Genomic DNA, 15,724 nt, shown 5'->3' on the forward strand with positions numbered 1-15,724 from the left:
TTTTGATTTCGTAATTCAACTTCAAACAAACATAACTCAACTAAGGACCTCCTTTTTATGAGCATTTTTTTTATTTGGGGTAGAATCTTGTGCTCATTGTAGTGGCATAGTCCTTTTTATTTTATTTTGGTACCTAGTTTTTCAAGAATTTGTAGATTCTCAAAGGTGTTGTTAAACCATTCTCATTTTGAGAACTTTTAGGGCTCTATTCTTTTTCTTAGGTAGCATTTTTTAGTGTCATATTTTTTAAAGTGCATGATTTTTCCTTTACTTTGTAGTGGTGTGATAAGATCGATCCCATACTATGTAAAAATGTGCTTAATTTATTCACAATTTACTATAATTGTAAAATGTTTTAAAGTAGATTTCTTTCTTAATCCTTATCATGGATCATGTAATGTGATTCAAAATATCGATGTTCAAAAAATAACAAATAGTTCAATCCATAAGCATACACTATCAACTATTTGTTGTTATAATGAATCTCTAATTTTGCAATATGCTTGAAAATTGCAGGCTACAATTATTACATTTAAAACCTCTTGCCAATTAAAAGCTAGTGCAATTTTATATTGTTTGCTAGTTTTAATTATTTGATGAAGTCAAATGAATATGTTATAAACCTTAGAAGCTTATGTGTCAACACCATACTAAAATGTAATTATTAAGTAGTGTGTAATATATTTGGAGGGTAAAAACATAGTTTGCTTGATTTGGACAAGTTAAATTGATATGTAAATTTATAATAAAAAATTACATGCCAAAAAACACTCCTAAATGGGATGAGTTGTTAGCTTATACTTGAGTTGGAGGAGCTTGTGCCAAGGCTAGAGAGCAAGGACAAGGACACGTTGTTGGATGTGGAGAGGTTGAGGGCGACAACCTCTCCAAATGCAATAAAAATTAGATTGCATTGTAAACCAACACTAATGCAACTCCTTATGTTAGACACACTAGGAAGCTTGAAATAAAATACATATTAATTATAAGTACTCTCTCTCATCCTAATGATGGATCATGGAGTGTGATCCGAAACATTGATACAAACAAAATATACACAATTGAATCCAAAAACTTAGCATAATATTCATCACGAATTGTGGAAATTTAATATCTTTGACAAATCCATTCTTCTATTATTTATCAATGTCATTTTAATTGATTTAATATGAATAGTGTATATTTGTAATTTTAGTTCTGAATTGATAAGATATTAGTATATAGTGATATAAAATTAATATAAGTAAATTTTCATACGGAACTACTTCTTTGATGGCATTAGTAATTTTCATATTAATTTATCCTACAACCTCACAAGACAAAAATAATATGACAACCACTCTAAATTTTAATATGATGCGATTTTATTTTATTTTATTTTTAAATATTTACACCATTTTAAATGTACATGATTTGATAATAATTCATTTATAATATAATCATATAATTGATAACCATTCTAAATTTTAATATGATGTGAAGATCTTTTTTATATATGTATCATTTTATATAAATTTTGTAGGAAAAAATATAATCATATAATTGATTTTTTAAAATAATAAATTTAATTTTAAAAAATTAAAATTAAATTATTTTCTTTTTAAAATTGTTTAATATCATTGAATTTTTTTCTATAACTCAAAGGTATTTTATTTTAAAAAATCAATTATATTATTTTCTTTTTAAAATTGTTTAATATCATTGAATTTTTTAAATTTTTTTCTATAACTCAAAGGAATCCCATGTCTCAGCCCAAGGGCAAGCCTCAGAGTTTGGAACCAATGAAAACAAACTCATGACCCAAATCAACTCTGATGCAAGCTTGAATGATCCTATATATTAATTATTTATTTTGCTCCTATATATTAGTTAGTTGACTTTTTCCTGGACTATAGAATCCCTGTACTAATAAAAAAATTGTATTAAAGCCTCTTTTAATGAGGAAGGACGGAACTATAAATATATTGATGTTCCACAATAAAAAAACAGGCAACACTAACAAACTGCGGCGTGTTGCAACCAATCAAATTTCAACAGTCCTCTCTACAATCCAATAGAAATCAACCACATTGCCGACTAGGCAAAAACTGTCAATTGTTAATTTAAAATCCTGCACACCCGTTGGCACGATCCTGCGCACCCATATTACAAGATTGTCTTCGAAGTATTTAAAATTTTTCTTGACTTGTTTTTCGCGACTGACCCACATAAGTTTTGTGCTACCAAATCTTCATATGCTTTGCCGATTTGGCTTTTTAATGGCATCAGTTTGATCGGATCTGTACTTATTCAGAGGCATCATTTGGCTTACTCAATAGTTTTTATAAGATGGGGCGATTTGGGTTTTTTGTTTCGGTGTTGTTATGTTTGAGTTTTAGTGGTACTCAGTGCCTTCGGTTTGATCTGCCATCAGGACAGACCAAATGTATAGCAGAGGAGATTCAACACAATGTTATGGTGCTGGGGAATTATCATGTTGTAGCGCCTGGTTCAGATGAACATCGTTTGGGGACTATCACTACACAGCCTGTGCCAGATGATCACAAACTCACTGTCAGGGTAAGTTAGCCAAACTCACCATTTTTTTTCAAAATTATTCCTGTTTCCAGGTTTGACATAACGGCAAATTTTGGGCAGTAGATTATTTGATAAATTTTGGGGTAGGTTTTATCTTAGAGTAAGTTAAAGTAAACTTTTCTCTTGTTATATGGGAGGTTTTCGTGTGACAGAAGGGCTAATTGTTGCTAGTAGATTAGATAAATTTTGGGTAAGAGCTAATCATTGCCGGTAGATTACAAAAATCTTTGGTAAGGGCTAATTGCTTCCTTAAATATGGAGATGGCCAGGGTGTGCTTGGGATTAGCCTGTTAAGACTTATAACCTTTAATCATTGACCACAAACTTGCCGCGTGTTTACTGTGGTGGGGACTGTGAGATTTGAATCCTACTAGGGTAAGTAATACTTCATTCTTCATATTTTTCAGTGGGGCAATTAGGTTTCAATTTCATAATTTGGGTTGCTTTACTTCATAACTTCTGAGTGAGGGAAATTGCTCGCTTTTAGTTTGATGTGGGATAAGGTTGGACCGCGTTTTTAATATTTGTAAATAGAGGTTATAATTATATAAACCCTATAAGTGTTACTCGACAGCCTCACCACATTGTTACTGAAGTTATGGGCTCTGTAATTATGGTGGGTAGATGTAAACCTGGGTTGTATTCTTAGTTGTGTCCTCCATTACAATTACACCACGATCCTTCCAGCCAATTCAATCTTCATTTATTTTGTCTAGGGGGATCTGATTAGATTTATATGTTTGCTGACCATTTTTATAATTTTGAGAATTTTTACTCCTATTTTCCCTTTTAATTTTTTAGGGCTGGATTCACTTTCGTAGGATTAGGATTGGAGAAACATGATGTGGCTACTGCCGGTGTCCTAATATTTTTCATAGATTTTTGTGTTGTTGGCAGGGTCCAAATTGATTTTTCAGCTCGCCACATGTGTGCTGGACTTATGGGTTGAGTTATTAAGCCGTGGAATTTAAATCTAGGCTACACTCTTATGAGTGTCTCTGGTTACTTTTAAAACTTAAACCACAACTATTTGAAATAAATGTCTCTTTTCAGGTTGTGATGGCCCAAGTTGATGTTTTACCTCAGAATGTTTTCCATAAATTTTAGGGTGGGGTTTACTTTTTTGGGCATTAGGGATTGTCAAGAATGAGACATGGTCATTGTTTATATGTTAATATTTCATTGATTCTTGTGTTTTTTTGGTATAGGTGACTTCTCCTTATGGAAATAGCGTGCATTATGCTGAAAAGGTAGAATCAGGACAATTTGCCTTCACCACCACTGAAGTAGGGGATTACCTGGCTTGTTTCTGGATACCTCCTGTCCAACCAGTTGTTAAGGCAACTGTTGAAATCGAATGGAAGACTGGTGTTTTTGCAAAGGACTGGACAAAGATTGCCAAGAGAGATAAAATTGATGTATGAACTACAAAGCATATACCCTTTTTCATAAGTTTAATTGCCAATTTGTTTCTCAAGTTTACTTTGATACTTTTTGTTTTAGTATTTCACTAAAATACTAATTCCATCATTTGTGCACATTGATATGAGTTCTTTCTTTTCTGAGCTTCAAGGATTCTGTAGGTTTCATTAAGTGTTAAAGTTTACTTCCAGAACAGAGCAGATTAGAAGCATTATGATTAAACACGTCTTCTAAGCATATTTGGTGCTTTGAGATTCTAATCAGGTGTAATATGCTAATACAAAGTAAAAAATTTCCATGAATTTTTGTGGATTAGCTGGTAACAGTTAGGCAAAATTCAAATCAGTCAAATATTGCCCTGATGGATTGCTTTTGAAACCCTCAGTTATTATAATTTTGGTAGTTTATTTTTCAAACTTTATCTCTTGGTGAGAAGTGGGGTTTAGTCTAAATTAAAGTTTTCAAGCAAGAGATTAAACTTAAACCCACATTATCAGATCCTTTCTTGACCATTGAAAGAAGGATTACTTTAAGAGATGATGCTTGCTTGCTAATTTGGGGTATTTATATCTTGGGTATTGAATGTGCATTTTGTAATGGTATGTGTCTCTGCACCAATGAAGTAAACTGTTACCTTTTGAGGATGCTTGATGTCAGGAATGTTTGTTGGCATCTCCCGTGGTTACCTTCACCACTGAAAGAAAATAAAGAAAAGCCTCTGACGAAAGTATGTCACAAATCTCTTCAACAAAGATACTAGAATTGCATATTTTGAAAGCTCAAAAGTGACGATCACCCAATCTCACTTGAATGGAAATTGGAAAAACATAAAAATCATTACGGTCACATCAAAGTTGTAGGATATTTACTCTTCCGTTACCAGATATGTGTATCTGCATATTGCACATGATATGAATATGACACTCTTGGATATGTTGTGGAGATCATATCTGTCTCTGGACATATCTATAGACAAGTCCATATTTGAGCTGGTTTTAATATGGCTGGCTAACGAATCTGACTCACTAGTGCCATATCCATTTAGGATTATGAAAATTAAAAAAAAAAAATTGCAAAAAAGAAAACTAAAAGAAAAGAAAACATTCAAAATAAATTATTCACATATTTATAATTAGATTTCAATTATGAAGACACAAGTATAAACATAACAATATATCAAAACACAATTATAAACCAAAAACATAAAAAAACAAAAAATATTTAAAATATTCTTTTATTCCAAATATTTGCTGATCAACTCCAGAAAGGATGATTGATTTTGATCCACACAATCTGGGGATCCCCTCAGCAGGCCTCAGCAGGCCTCTATACAATCACGACAGAGGACTTCCACATTTTCACATAGCAAGTTGGCATTGTGGGGTCTTGGACATGGGTAATGCCATTTCTAACAGATTTTCTTTCTAATCATCGTACATCCAATTTTCAACTCCAGCAAGGATGCATATTCTGTATATTAATTTAAAATTTAATCCCTTGCATTACAGATAAGGAATGTTAAAATTCTATGCATCCTTTTCTGCCCTAGCTTGAACTGTCATTGTGTGAAAAGCATGTTCTACAAACAAAAAAGGATATAAATTTCTTGATTCATATACAATTTTTCTTGAACAATTGAATATGGTAACAAAATTGTAAGATGAAGATAAATGGTTTATATTCCTCATAAGCAAAAGCTAGACAATACATATTTGTTGTTCACTGAATTGACAAATCTTGTTTTAGATATATGTGTGCCAAATATTACTCCAAATGGGTGAATGAGAAATGATTGGGCTCTTTCAAAGAACAATATTTTTTCTTTTATATGTGCACATGTGCACATACATACACACTCTTAATTTAAAAATGGCATTACCATAACCACACTTGTAAACTAAGAATCTTGCTAATTCATTAGTTTGAGTGTAAACTGACAGAATAATCTTTCAGATACCATTCACTATGATTTGAATATGCCAGGGGCTTATGCATTTCTTTAGATGTATTATAAAATTGTCTGATCACGATACACTTTTTCTTATATTTTAAAGATCTAAGTTTACAGTTTTGAATTTAGATATCTTGACAGTTTGTTCTCATTATTTGTTGAATTAAGAGTTCTAGTCTCCTTTTCTGTGTTTAGTAGTGAGTGATTTTGTTTTGTTAAATTCAATATGCTTTCAAATTGTATTACTCCTTTATTTTGTTTTGTTAAATTCACCCTTTCCTTTTCAATGAACATTGAGCACTAATATATTATCATACCTGATAAAATTTTGGATGCTCTATCTATTAGCTTCTCGTAAAGCATGTGGACAGTATTCTTCTCTTAGCTAAGAATAAATGGTGGCTATAAATGAAGTGCTATGAAAAAGCCTAGTTTTATGTTTAAATGGCTAGGATGGTTGTATGTGACATTAATAATTCTGTGGTAATCTTAGAATAGAAAACTTATGGGAAGAGGTTATTATTACATTAAGCATTGTTTTATGGGACGTCACTGATGGGTTATGAAGACAGGGGACCATGGAACCAAATTTGGGGACGACAGGGGTATGCCAGTTGCTGGGGTTTCCAATGGGGTTGATTGGCAGTACACCTTGCAGGGTCCGAGGGCAATGCCCCTGTTGTGTTCCCTATGGCAATACAGGATGGGTTTGAGGGGTGGAGCCACTGCTATCAAGACCAAATTAAGGCATTCAAGACCACATGGACCTTCGTGGCACATTCTCTTTTTCAAAATTTAATACTATGTTTCATCAACATCAAATCCTTATTATTTTTGACCAAAATTTCATTCTTCAGAGAACTAAAGGTGAAGCTGGGTATTCTGATCAGTCTAAATGAGGAGGGCATGCAGTTGAAGACATGGACATTGTTGTTGAATTTTTTAATTTATGCCTTCTCTGTTTTTAGGAACTTCTTACAGCGCTTGTGGAAATAAAAACAGTAATGGCTAATAGAGTGTCTATCCAAGTATTTGTAACAGTAACAGTTGTTTACAATTTAGTTGTCTATTTTATCTCCAATATTCTGTAGATATTCCTTCCTTCATTCAAGGTCAATCATTTGTACATGACATTATGCCGTCTGTCTATTAAAAGCTTTGACACAAATCAAAATCATTATCATGAATAGAGGAACATTGATTTTTTAGATGCTTTTTTATAAAATATTGACTTTTTATGCCAGAGATGCCCCCAGCTTCTTCAGGGCACCCTGGAAACATCCCACTTAGGTGGTGGCAGTGGGGGGATGGCAAGGGGATTTCCTGGTTTCAGAAACATGGCTTTTTGAGGGGGGATACAATTCAATGGAATTATGGTATTCTGTTTAATCAGTGTTCCACGGCCGTTGGGGATGGGGGGATGCGGGGATGGGTTTCGGGGACGGGGGGACAAAGGGCCTAAGTTTGGGGACAGTGGGGGGACGGTGGTGTGGGGGGTGGCGGGGTGGTGGTGCTGATATAGTTATACATATACTTATAGTACTTGAAAAACTATTTGTGAAAAGATGTATAAGTAATAAGAGTATAAGAATTACATTTCAAATGAACCATAGGAAATTAGTAAAATTACAAAATAGCAAATTTTGAAATATTAAATATAAATACTAAGATTTTTTGAATGCTAATTGCTAAATAAAATTTGACAAATGAAATTGTCAAATTGGAGATTTCTATTATTAAAATATCATATGAATATCTGATATCACAAAGTCTATAATGATGATTACATGATACATCATTACAATGAGTAGCAAATAGCAATAGCATTACAAAAGACAAAATGGCAAAATGCTCAAATCGCTCAAAATTAAAAAAAATAAAAATTTCAATTGCTTTTTGAGTTTGACGTGTTCGAACGGGAAACTCTTGCGAGTCTCCTTGCCCCTCAAGAGACGCCTGGGAGTCTCCCAAGGAGTCTTGGAGACGTTGGATGGGAGATTCCTACAAGTCTTCTTGCCCCTCAAGAGACGCTTGGGAGTCTCCCAAGGAGACTTGGAGATGCCTAAGGGTCTCCCAAGGAGACGTGGAGACGCTGAGACGTCTCCCAAGGAAACTTGGAGACATCGAGACGTTTCTGCATCTCCAGCAGAACATTGGTGGCGGTGGTGGGACATCGGGAGACGCCAAGTCCCCGTCTCCCCGTCTCAGAAACGTGGGCCTGAGGGGGGGGGACGCGTTTCCGTGGAACACTATGTTTAATAGAACAAAGTTACCTTTTTGAGTTAGAAACAAAAAGGAAAAAGTAGCATAATGTTACCATGTGTAAAAGGGAAAAGAGGGAAAGATAAGTGACTATAGATAGTCTCTTAACCTTTAAGGATAGAGGATGTCTTTCTAGTGTGATGCACACAATCCACAAAAAGCTTTTCCTTGGATAAGTGCAGTGTCTGTGCTATCCTTGGTGTCTTTCGAAATTTGGCGAGTGTAATGTCCACACTGATCTTGGTGTGTCTCAATCTTGAATTGATATTGGCTTCTTTTCAAGTATGTTTTCGTTTTTTTTAAACTCGTGACAATCTGAAACCTAGAACATTTTCAGTTTTGCAGCTAGTTGTCTTTAACTGCAATACATATTGTGGATAATTATTACATCAGCATCAGGATAGCTACCTACTTGGCCGCATGGGCAGATCTAGTGTTGGGGATAATTAGGCATACCAAAAGTGTTAATTTTAGCAATCAGATTAAACAATAAACAACATAAATCAGAATGCAATGAAGAACAAACACAAAACACACAGATACCCTGGGAAAACCTCCCTCTTGGAGGTGAAAAACCCAGCTATAAATTTCAGATCTTATTATATAATAATCAGTAGATGTCCTTAGAATCTGCTTCACACATGAAGCACTCAGAATGCACATTGAACTAGGGCACAATGCACATTGAACTTGTTTGGCTGAGCAAATAAGGAAATCCGCTAGACAAGATATGAATGAGCAGACCAATGGGTAAGTGCACTGTCACAGAAGATGGAGAACTGAATTCACTGTCATGAAAGGAGATTTTCTGGTTCAGAATGATTCGCTGCCCTAGCAGATGAAGTTGCAGGCTTCAGGGATGACTTCGCTGTCCTTGAGGGTGCCTTCACTGCCCTTAAAGGTATCTTCACTGTCCTTAAGAAGTTCGCTGCTCTTGAGTTATGGCTCGCTGATCACCGCAAGTGAGAGTTCGCTAAGTGAAGGAAGATGGTTTATCGCTGAAATGTGTGTTGATACAATGATTCACACTTTGTATATATATGAGACTTAGCCTCCCAATTCATCATAGGTCGGCTTACAACAAGGAGCAATATAATGCTTTAGATTAGGCGCCCAATATAGGGTCAGCCCTACACGCTACAGGTTACCTCAATACAAGTTACATTCAATATAGGACTTGACCTATTACAAGTTACATTATGGGTTTTGCCCAATTTTCATATTTGCAAGTTACATACACTGCCCAAATAGGGCCAGACCTAAACAAGAATTTATGTAACAAAATGTAATAGCAAACATGGCCAAGGCTGACTGGGCCATACACATGTTAAGAAGGCTGACTGGGCCATACACATGTTAAGTGTGCTAGGTCGGCTCTAGAGGGGATCCGACTTAGCTACAAATATCAACATCCTTAATGGTTACAAGTTACATAATGCGTTTGGGTCCAGCCCAATGCAAGTAATACTTATATTTGATCCAAACTAGCTATTATTTCAACAAAAAGATATTTCATATTTGATCAATTCAAGCAGAGTTTCTTTCATGGAAAGATCAAATCAAACTTAAGAATTGTCTCACAGTAAATGAGAAGAATATACATCTTGAATGTCAATACTTAAGCTAGAAGATGAATACTATAAATGGTTTGGGTAAAATCAAAGAAATTTCATGCTCTGTAGTAGCTCCATTCTAGTTGAATTGGCCGAATACAGTTCACAAGAGAGTATTAGTATGGTTATTGAAGCAGATAATTTATATTTGTGATATACCTACCTCAGTTGTGAGGATATTACTAGCAATGATTATCAGAAGATATTTTAACCAAATTTAGAAATATGGCAGATTTTTGTGCCTTGCTTAAGGAACACAAGTTGGAGGGAATTGGTAATCATTCAAGCAGGTAAAGTTGTAATAATTGTTTCAAGGAATGTTGATGATGTTGCCAAAGGCTTGGTAGTAAGGGCATAATATCTGTAGGCATTAACTACACTCTTGCAGATTTTAAATAAAGGATAGCTTAAATAATAAAGAAATTAAAGTATTGTTTCCAGAGATTTGGAAACTGCAATGATCCCAAACTGCATGATGATACCTAGAATGCTGAAGAATGCATGTTAAGTTGCAATGGACAGCCAACTTTGGAAAGAGAGTGTAATTATCCCCATCTTCAAAACGAAATCATGAATGATAAGAGATAATTTGACATGATGATTATGTAACCTACAAACATGAAAATGTTTTCACTCCATCAAATTGTCACACATATTTGGAAGAAAAATAGTAAACTAAAACAATGCTTCTGTAGGAGGAGAAGCAGATGGGCTTGTAAGGAGAATGGGAAAGAGCAGCTAGCAGACTGGTGCAAAAGGCTTCAATTGCCAAACAGGGGATTATATGAACTGCGAGGCTCTGCCATCTCCTCTGCAGCCGCTTAATATCTGTCATGATTCTTCACTTGAGTTTTGTTGCATTGAACTTCATGAGGATGAATTCCCTGACGATTTTTGGTAGATATGTGAGGCCTTTTGAACTTACTATTATATTCTAAAAAAGATTGGGCAGATAATAGAGAATGAATGAAACCCAGAAGAAATGATAGAGAGACTGACCATTACAATATCCCCAGATTGATGAGAAAGTAAACCATTCAATACAGAGAGTGGTCAAAATCTGAATTGGGTCTATTGCATCATTGCTAGCAAATTTTTTAAGAGATATCATTGCCAGTGATGCACAGTAATAAAGACAACTTGGTCCAAGAATTGGATGGATATCGATCATCATAGCATTTGTGAAGCAAGTTAATATTGTATGAATACAAATCAGGACCATCACCCAATCCACATCATCCCCAATCACAGAAGAAGAAACACTTAAGAAATTAAAGCTGCTTCCAAAAAGAATTAAGTAATATAATAAAAAGGAATTATAATTAATGTTTATTAATGGATGTCTGAATAGTTGTAATCCTTGGAGGGAAAAAGGTATTGAATGAAAACCAAGCAAAGGAGAAGGATATCATTGGGAATTCATTATATATTTGATTACACTTCCTTGTGGAGCAGGAAAACTCCTTTAGGTTAGAAAATAAAGGACTAAAACCCTTTTATATTCCTTGCTGAGTTTGTGGATGGAAACCCCTGATTTAAGTGGATTATAATTTATTTACAAAAGGCACACATTGAAGACCTAAAGGAAGTCATGTGAAGGTTCAGCTGTGGTGATAGTGAAGAAATTTGTCAACCAATAAATCTGGTCGGACTTGTTTCAAATCCAGTTGTGTATCGATTTGTCTGATTTGATCTGTATTTTTCAATTGCTGAAGAAAAAATAGCCTGGAATTTTGATTTTTTTGAACACCCAAACTAATCATATATTTCAAACCTGGTAACAATGCTTCTTGGTTTCCTTCTACGGACATGTAGCAATATCATTGCTCATACTTTACCTCAACTTATGAGACATTTTTGGCTAAACATCTGTAGTAAGGGAATGTTCTATGTCTATCCTTTGTCATGGAAATTTAAATATACGGTTGTTGTGACCTTTTCTCACATCGCCCCATTAAGAACGGGGACCCCCTCTTTTGCTTTCTCTCTGCTTGTTTTCTCTCTGCTTTTAGGATTTTGAGTGGGTGAGTGGTTTGTCTGAGCTAGCTGGATTAGGGTTGAGCCTTGGAAGCTCAGTTTTAGGGTTTCATTCAAGTTGAGTCTAACCAAATTTTGGACAATTGTTAGTACGCCTGAGGATTCAAGATTGTCAGAGTGAGGTATTCCTTTCAGGAGAGTCAAATTGGTTAGGTCAGGGATAGGACAGGTCTCAGGTCAGGTCTAGATTGAATAGGGGTTTTTTGCGTAAGGTCCAGTTTATTTCTAAGTCTGAGTTAACTAAGCATGGTCAGTGAAGAAAGAGAATCTAGTCGGCCAAGTTAAATAGGGAATGAAATGGATCAAGAGCCTGAAAATGTCAAATTCACTCCTGACCCTTGTTGAGGGTCCAGGGCGAAATTCTTCGTAGACTGGATTTCCTTCACAATTTTGACTAAGTTTTGACATGTTTGAAGGTGAATTTGTGTGTTCTTGCCTGGAGACTTTTTTTGATCAAGATGATGCCTGAAATAGAAAAATCGCTCCTGACCCTTGCTAAGGGTCCAGGGCGAACTTCATTCTAAGCACAATTTCTTGTTTTGAGTAGGCTTGTTACTGGTTCCTGGCCTTGAAAATGACCTGACTTTGCCTTGTGAAGAGGTTTGAAACTTAAAATTTTGAGCAGTTTAGCCTAAAATGAGGATTTCGCTCCTGACCCTTGCTGAGTGTCCAGGGCGAAAATGTTGTTTAAGTTTATTTGTCACTAATTTTGGCTAACTTGTTTTGTGCAAGGTCTCCCAGAAGGAAGATTGGACGTCACTTGATGCAATTGAGGGTTTAAAAGCGTGCAAATTGATGAATTTTGGGCTATAAAGGCAAATTTGCTCCTGACCCTTGCTGAAGGCCCAAGGCGAAATTTTGAATTTTCCTCATTTTGCAGTGAAAAAAGATCAAGTTTTGAACATGAATGGAAAATGAGCTACTCCCTTTACCCGCCTGAGAAAGTTTCAACTCGAAAAGATGAAGGACGTTGTTGAAAACCTAAATTTCGCTCCTGAGCCTTGTTGAGGGTCCAGTGCGAAATTCCTTTCAAGCACATTTTTTTGACCTTTCTTGGACATGAAAACCTATTCATAGCACAGTACAGGATGAAATCTTACTTGGCAAAGAGGTTTTAAGGTGAAAAGTGAAGCATTTTGGTCAATATTACAAAATTCACTCCTGACCCTCTCAGGAGGTCCAAGGCGAAATTTTCAAAAAACACATTTTCCTTGCAAGGCCATAATGATTTTTATGGTTGGAGTGGATGTGAAAAGGCATGTTTTACCCTTTGAAGATAATTTGGATGGCCAACAAGAAGCAACCAAGCCCAAAAGGGAAAAATCGCTCTTGACCCTTGGAGAGGGTCCAGGGCGAAAATTCTAAAACCTATTTTTTCCTCCAAAATTTGAGCAAAGCTAAGCCTAGGCGTGAGTTTGAAATGATGTTTGAAATGCCTTGAAGTGAAGAAGGATTGTTGAGAATGAAAGTTTTGAAGGCAATTATCAAAATCGCTCCTGACCCTTGGAGAGGGTCCATAGCAAATTTCCAAGGTTCTCTCCTTTTTTTGTAGAATTAAGACAAAATCTTGCTATATCTTCCTTGGATAGGAGAAGGACACGATGTGTTATGCCTTAGAGGTGATTTGAAGTCAAAAGAATGGAGGAATATGCTTAAAATTCAAAAGTCGCTCCTGACCCTTGTAGAAGGCCCAGGGCAAAAATCACAAAAACTACCTATTTCTTTGAAGATTTTGCTAAGGCAAGGATGCACTAAGGTAAAGATGCCCTTTAAGATCATGATGAGTAGTGGTTTGCTTCAAAACTTGACGATTCAAAGCCAGGAGAAGAAAAATCGCTCCTGACCCTTGTTGAGGGTCCAGGGCGAAAAACTTGGAAGGAGGACTTTCTTGCTTGGTTTGGAGGCATAGACATGATCTTGCTTGGTGAAGAAGTTTTTAGATAAGGAAATGAGGATTTTTAGTCAAAGTTGCAAAAGTAGCTCCTAACCCTTGCTGAGGGTCCAGGGCGAAAATCTTTCAAATACCCATTTTACCTTGCAACAACAAACCAAGTATGCATTGAGTGGATGAGGAAGGACATTACCTAGTGATGAAGGAAAGATTCGAGAGAAGTTGATGAAGGAGTAAGCCTAAGGAGAAAAAGTCGCTCCTGACCCTTGGAGAGGGTCTAGGGCGAAAAACACCAAAATCACACTTTTTCTCCTAAGTTGGATAGAACTAAGTCTCGAATTCAGTGAGAAGACCTATTTGAGATGCCTTGAAGAGATTTTGAACTTTGAAAAATGTCAATTTCGAGCCAAATTATGAAAATCGCTTCTGACCCTTCCAAAGGGTCCAGGGTGAAATTCCTCTAAAAGCGTTATTTCCTTCAAGATTTTTGATGAAGTAACTCGGTGGTGCAAGGAAATGGATCTTAGAAATTGCGTTGAGAGTTCAACAATCAAGCTAAGGTGGATTACAACCTAAAATGAGAAAATCGCTCTTGACCCTTCCAGAGGGTCCAGGGCGAAATCCACATTTCCACCTAAATTCCTCATGCAGAATACCAAAATTTGAAATGCAAGACCTTAATTGGATATGAATTCACCTTAATTTGGAAAATCGCTCTTGACCCTTGGAGAGGGTCCAAGGCGAAATCATTAGCAAGCTTCATTGAGACCTTGATCAAAAAATTGATATTCTCCAGTTTGCACTAAATCACCAAAATTGCTAAATTTGAGACATTTGGAAAATTAAATTTAAATTCGCATTAATTTAAAAGTATTTTGCATTTAATAAATTAATTTTAAGCCTTGAAATAATCAAAATTTTACCTTGGAGGATTAAAATTAATTTTTTAAAATTTAAAATGAGCGCTCAAGGGAATTGTTTTGCCTTTATAGGCAAGTCGGCCACCCTTTTTTAGAGATTTTATTTATTTTTTACCCCTTTTTTGCCAAGTCGGCCTTGAAGGGAGTAGGGTGAGTGCTCTATATAATGGAGGAGTGTTGCTTCACATTTCAAATCATTCATTCACTCCTTCTAAGTGCGAAATTGAAGAGTAAATTGAGGAGCGAAATCCAGCAGATTGGAGGCGAAATTTTGCTAAGTGTTGAAGGCTAAGTGGGGTGAAGCTCTTTTGGAGGCTAAGGGAGGTGTAATTCATCCAAGAGAGGGCTATGATTTAAACCTTGCCTAGCAAAATCCATTTTTCTTGCATCATTTTCAAAAGTTGAGTTTAGTACTCAAGAGAAGGTATAGACTCGTTTTTGATATTCCTTGTCAAGGCTTGTTTTAATAGCATTTAAAAAAAAGGGTCTAAAGCTTGAGAATTTTTGATTAGTTAATTAGGAAATGATAATTCTAGATTTATCATGAAATTTCCTAATTAATATCTTAAATCCTCCTTTTGAGTCTTATTTTCTACCCTTTAAAGCTCAAGGACTAATTTTGAAATGTTGTGTAGGTATCAAGATGGCAACTCCAAAGGCAGGAGTATCTACTAGTCGCCCGACTCTCATCAAAGAAGATCAGAAGAATGACGAATTGGAGACCAGGATCGTGTCCAAATGGAGTAATATCGGAGACACCAACTTAGGAAACTTCAATGTGAAGAAGTTTCGAGAAGTCCCTTAGATTGGCAAGCCATCACCTGTTGCAAAGAGGATAATTGAAAGTGGCATCATCAAGGCTGTAGGTTTCCCTCCCGCAGTCAAGTGTCATGAGCTGATGATCGAGTGCGCCCGCCACTATGAGTCACAATCAAGGACGATCGTATCCAAGGAAGGGAACAACTTAGCTTACCTTTCAGAGGAAGCTATAAGTGAAGCTCTTCATCTTCCAGAGCATAAAGATATGATTTACCAAAGCTTAGAAGGAGCT

General features: G+C 35.8%; 1 protein-coding gene across 1 annotated transcript in view; it reads left to right on the forward strand.

The window, feature by feature from the left end:
- Positions 1-2,021: 2,021 nt before the first annotated feature.
- Positions 2,022-15,724, forward strand: part of LOC131030727 (transmembrane emp24 domain-containing protein p24delta9) — a 31,032-nt gene continuing 17,329 nt past the window's right edge. The window contains exons 1-2 of the mRNA XM_057961622.2: positions 2,022-2,559; positions 3,786-3,995. Coding sequence (XP_057817605.1) covers positions 2,329-2,559; positions 3,786-3,995 — 441 coding nt within the window. The 5' untranslated portion in view covers positions 2,022-2,328. The remainder of the gene's footprint in view (positions 2,560-3,785; positions 3,996-15,724) is intronic.

The sequence above is a fragment of the Cryptomeria japonica genome, chromosome 10, assembly GCF_030272615.1.
Source record: "Cryptomeria japonica chromosome 10, Sugi_1.0, whole genome shotgun sequence".
Lineage (NCBI taxonomy): Eukaryota > Viridiplantae > Streptophyta > Pinopsida > Cupressales > Cupressaceae > Cryptomeria > Cryptomeria japonica.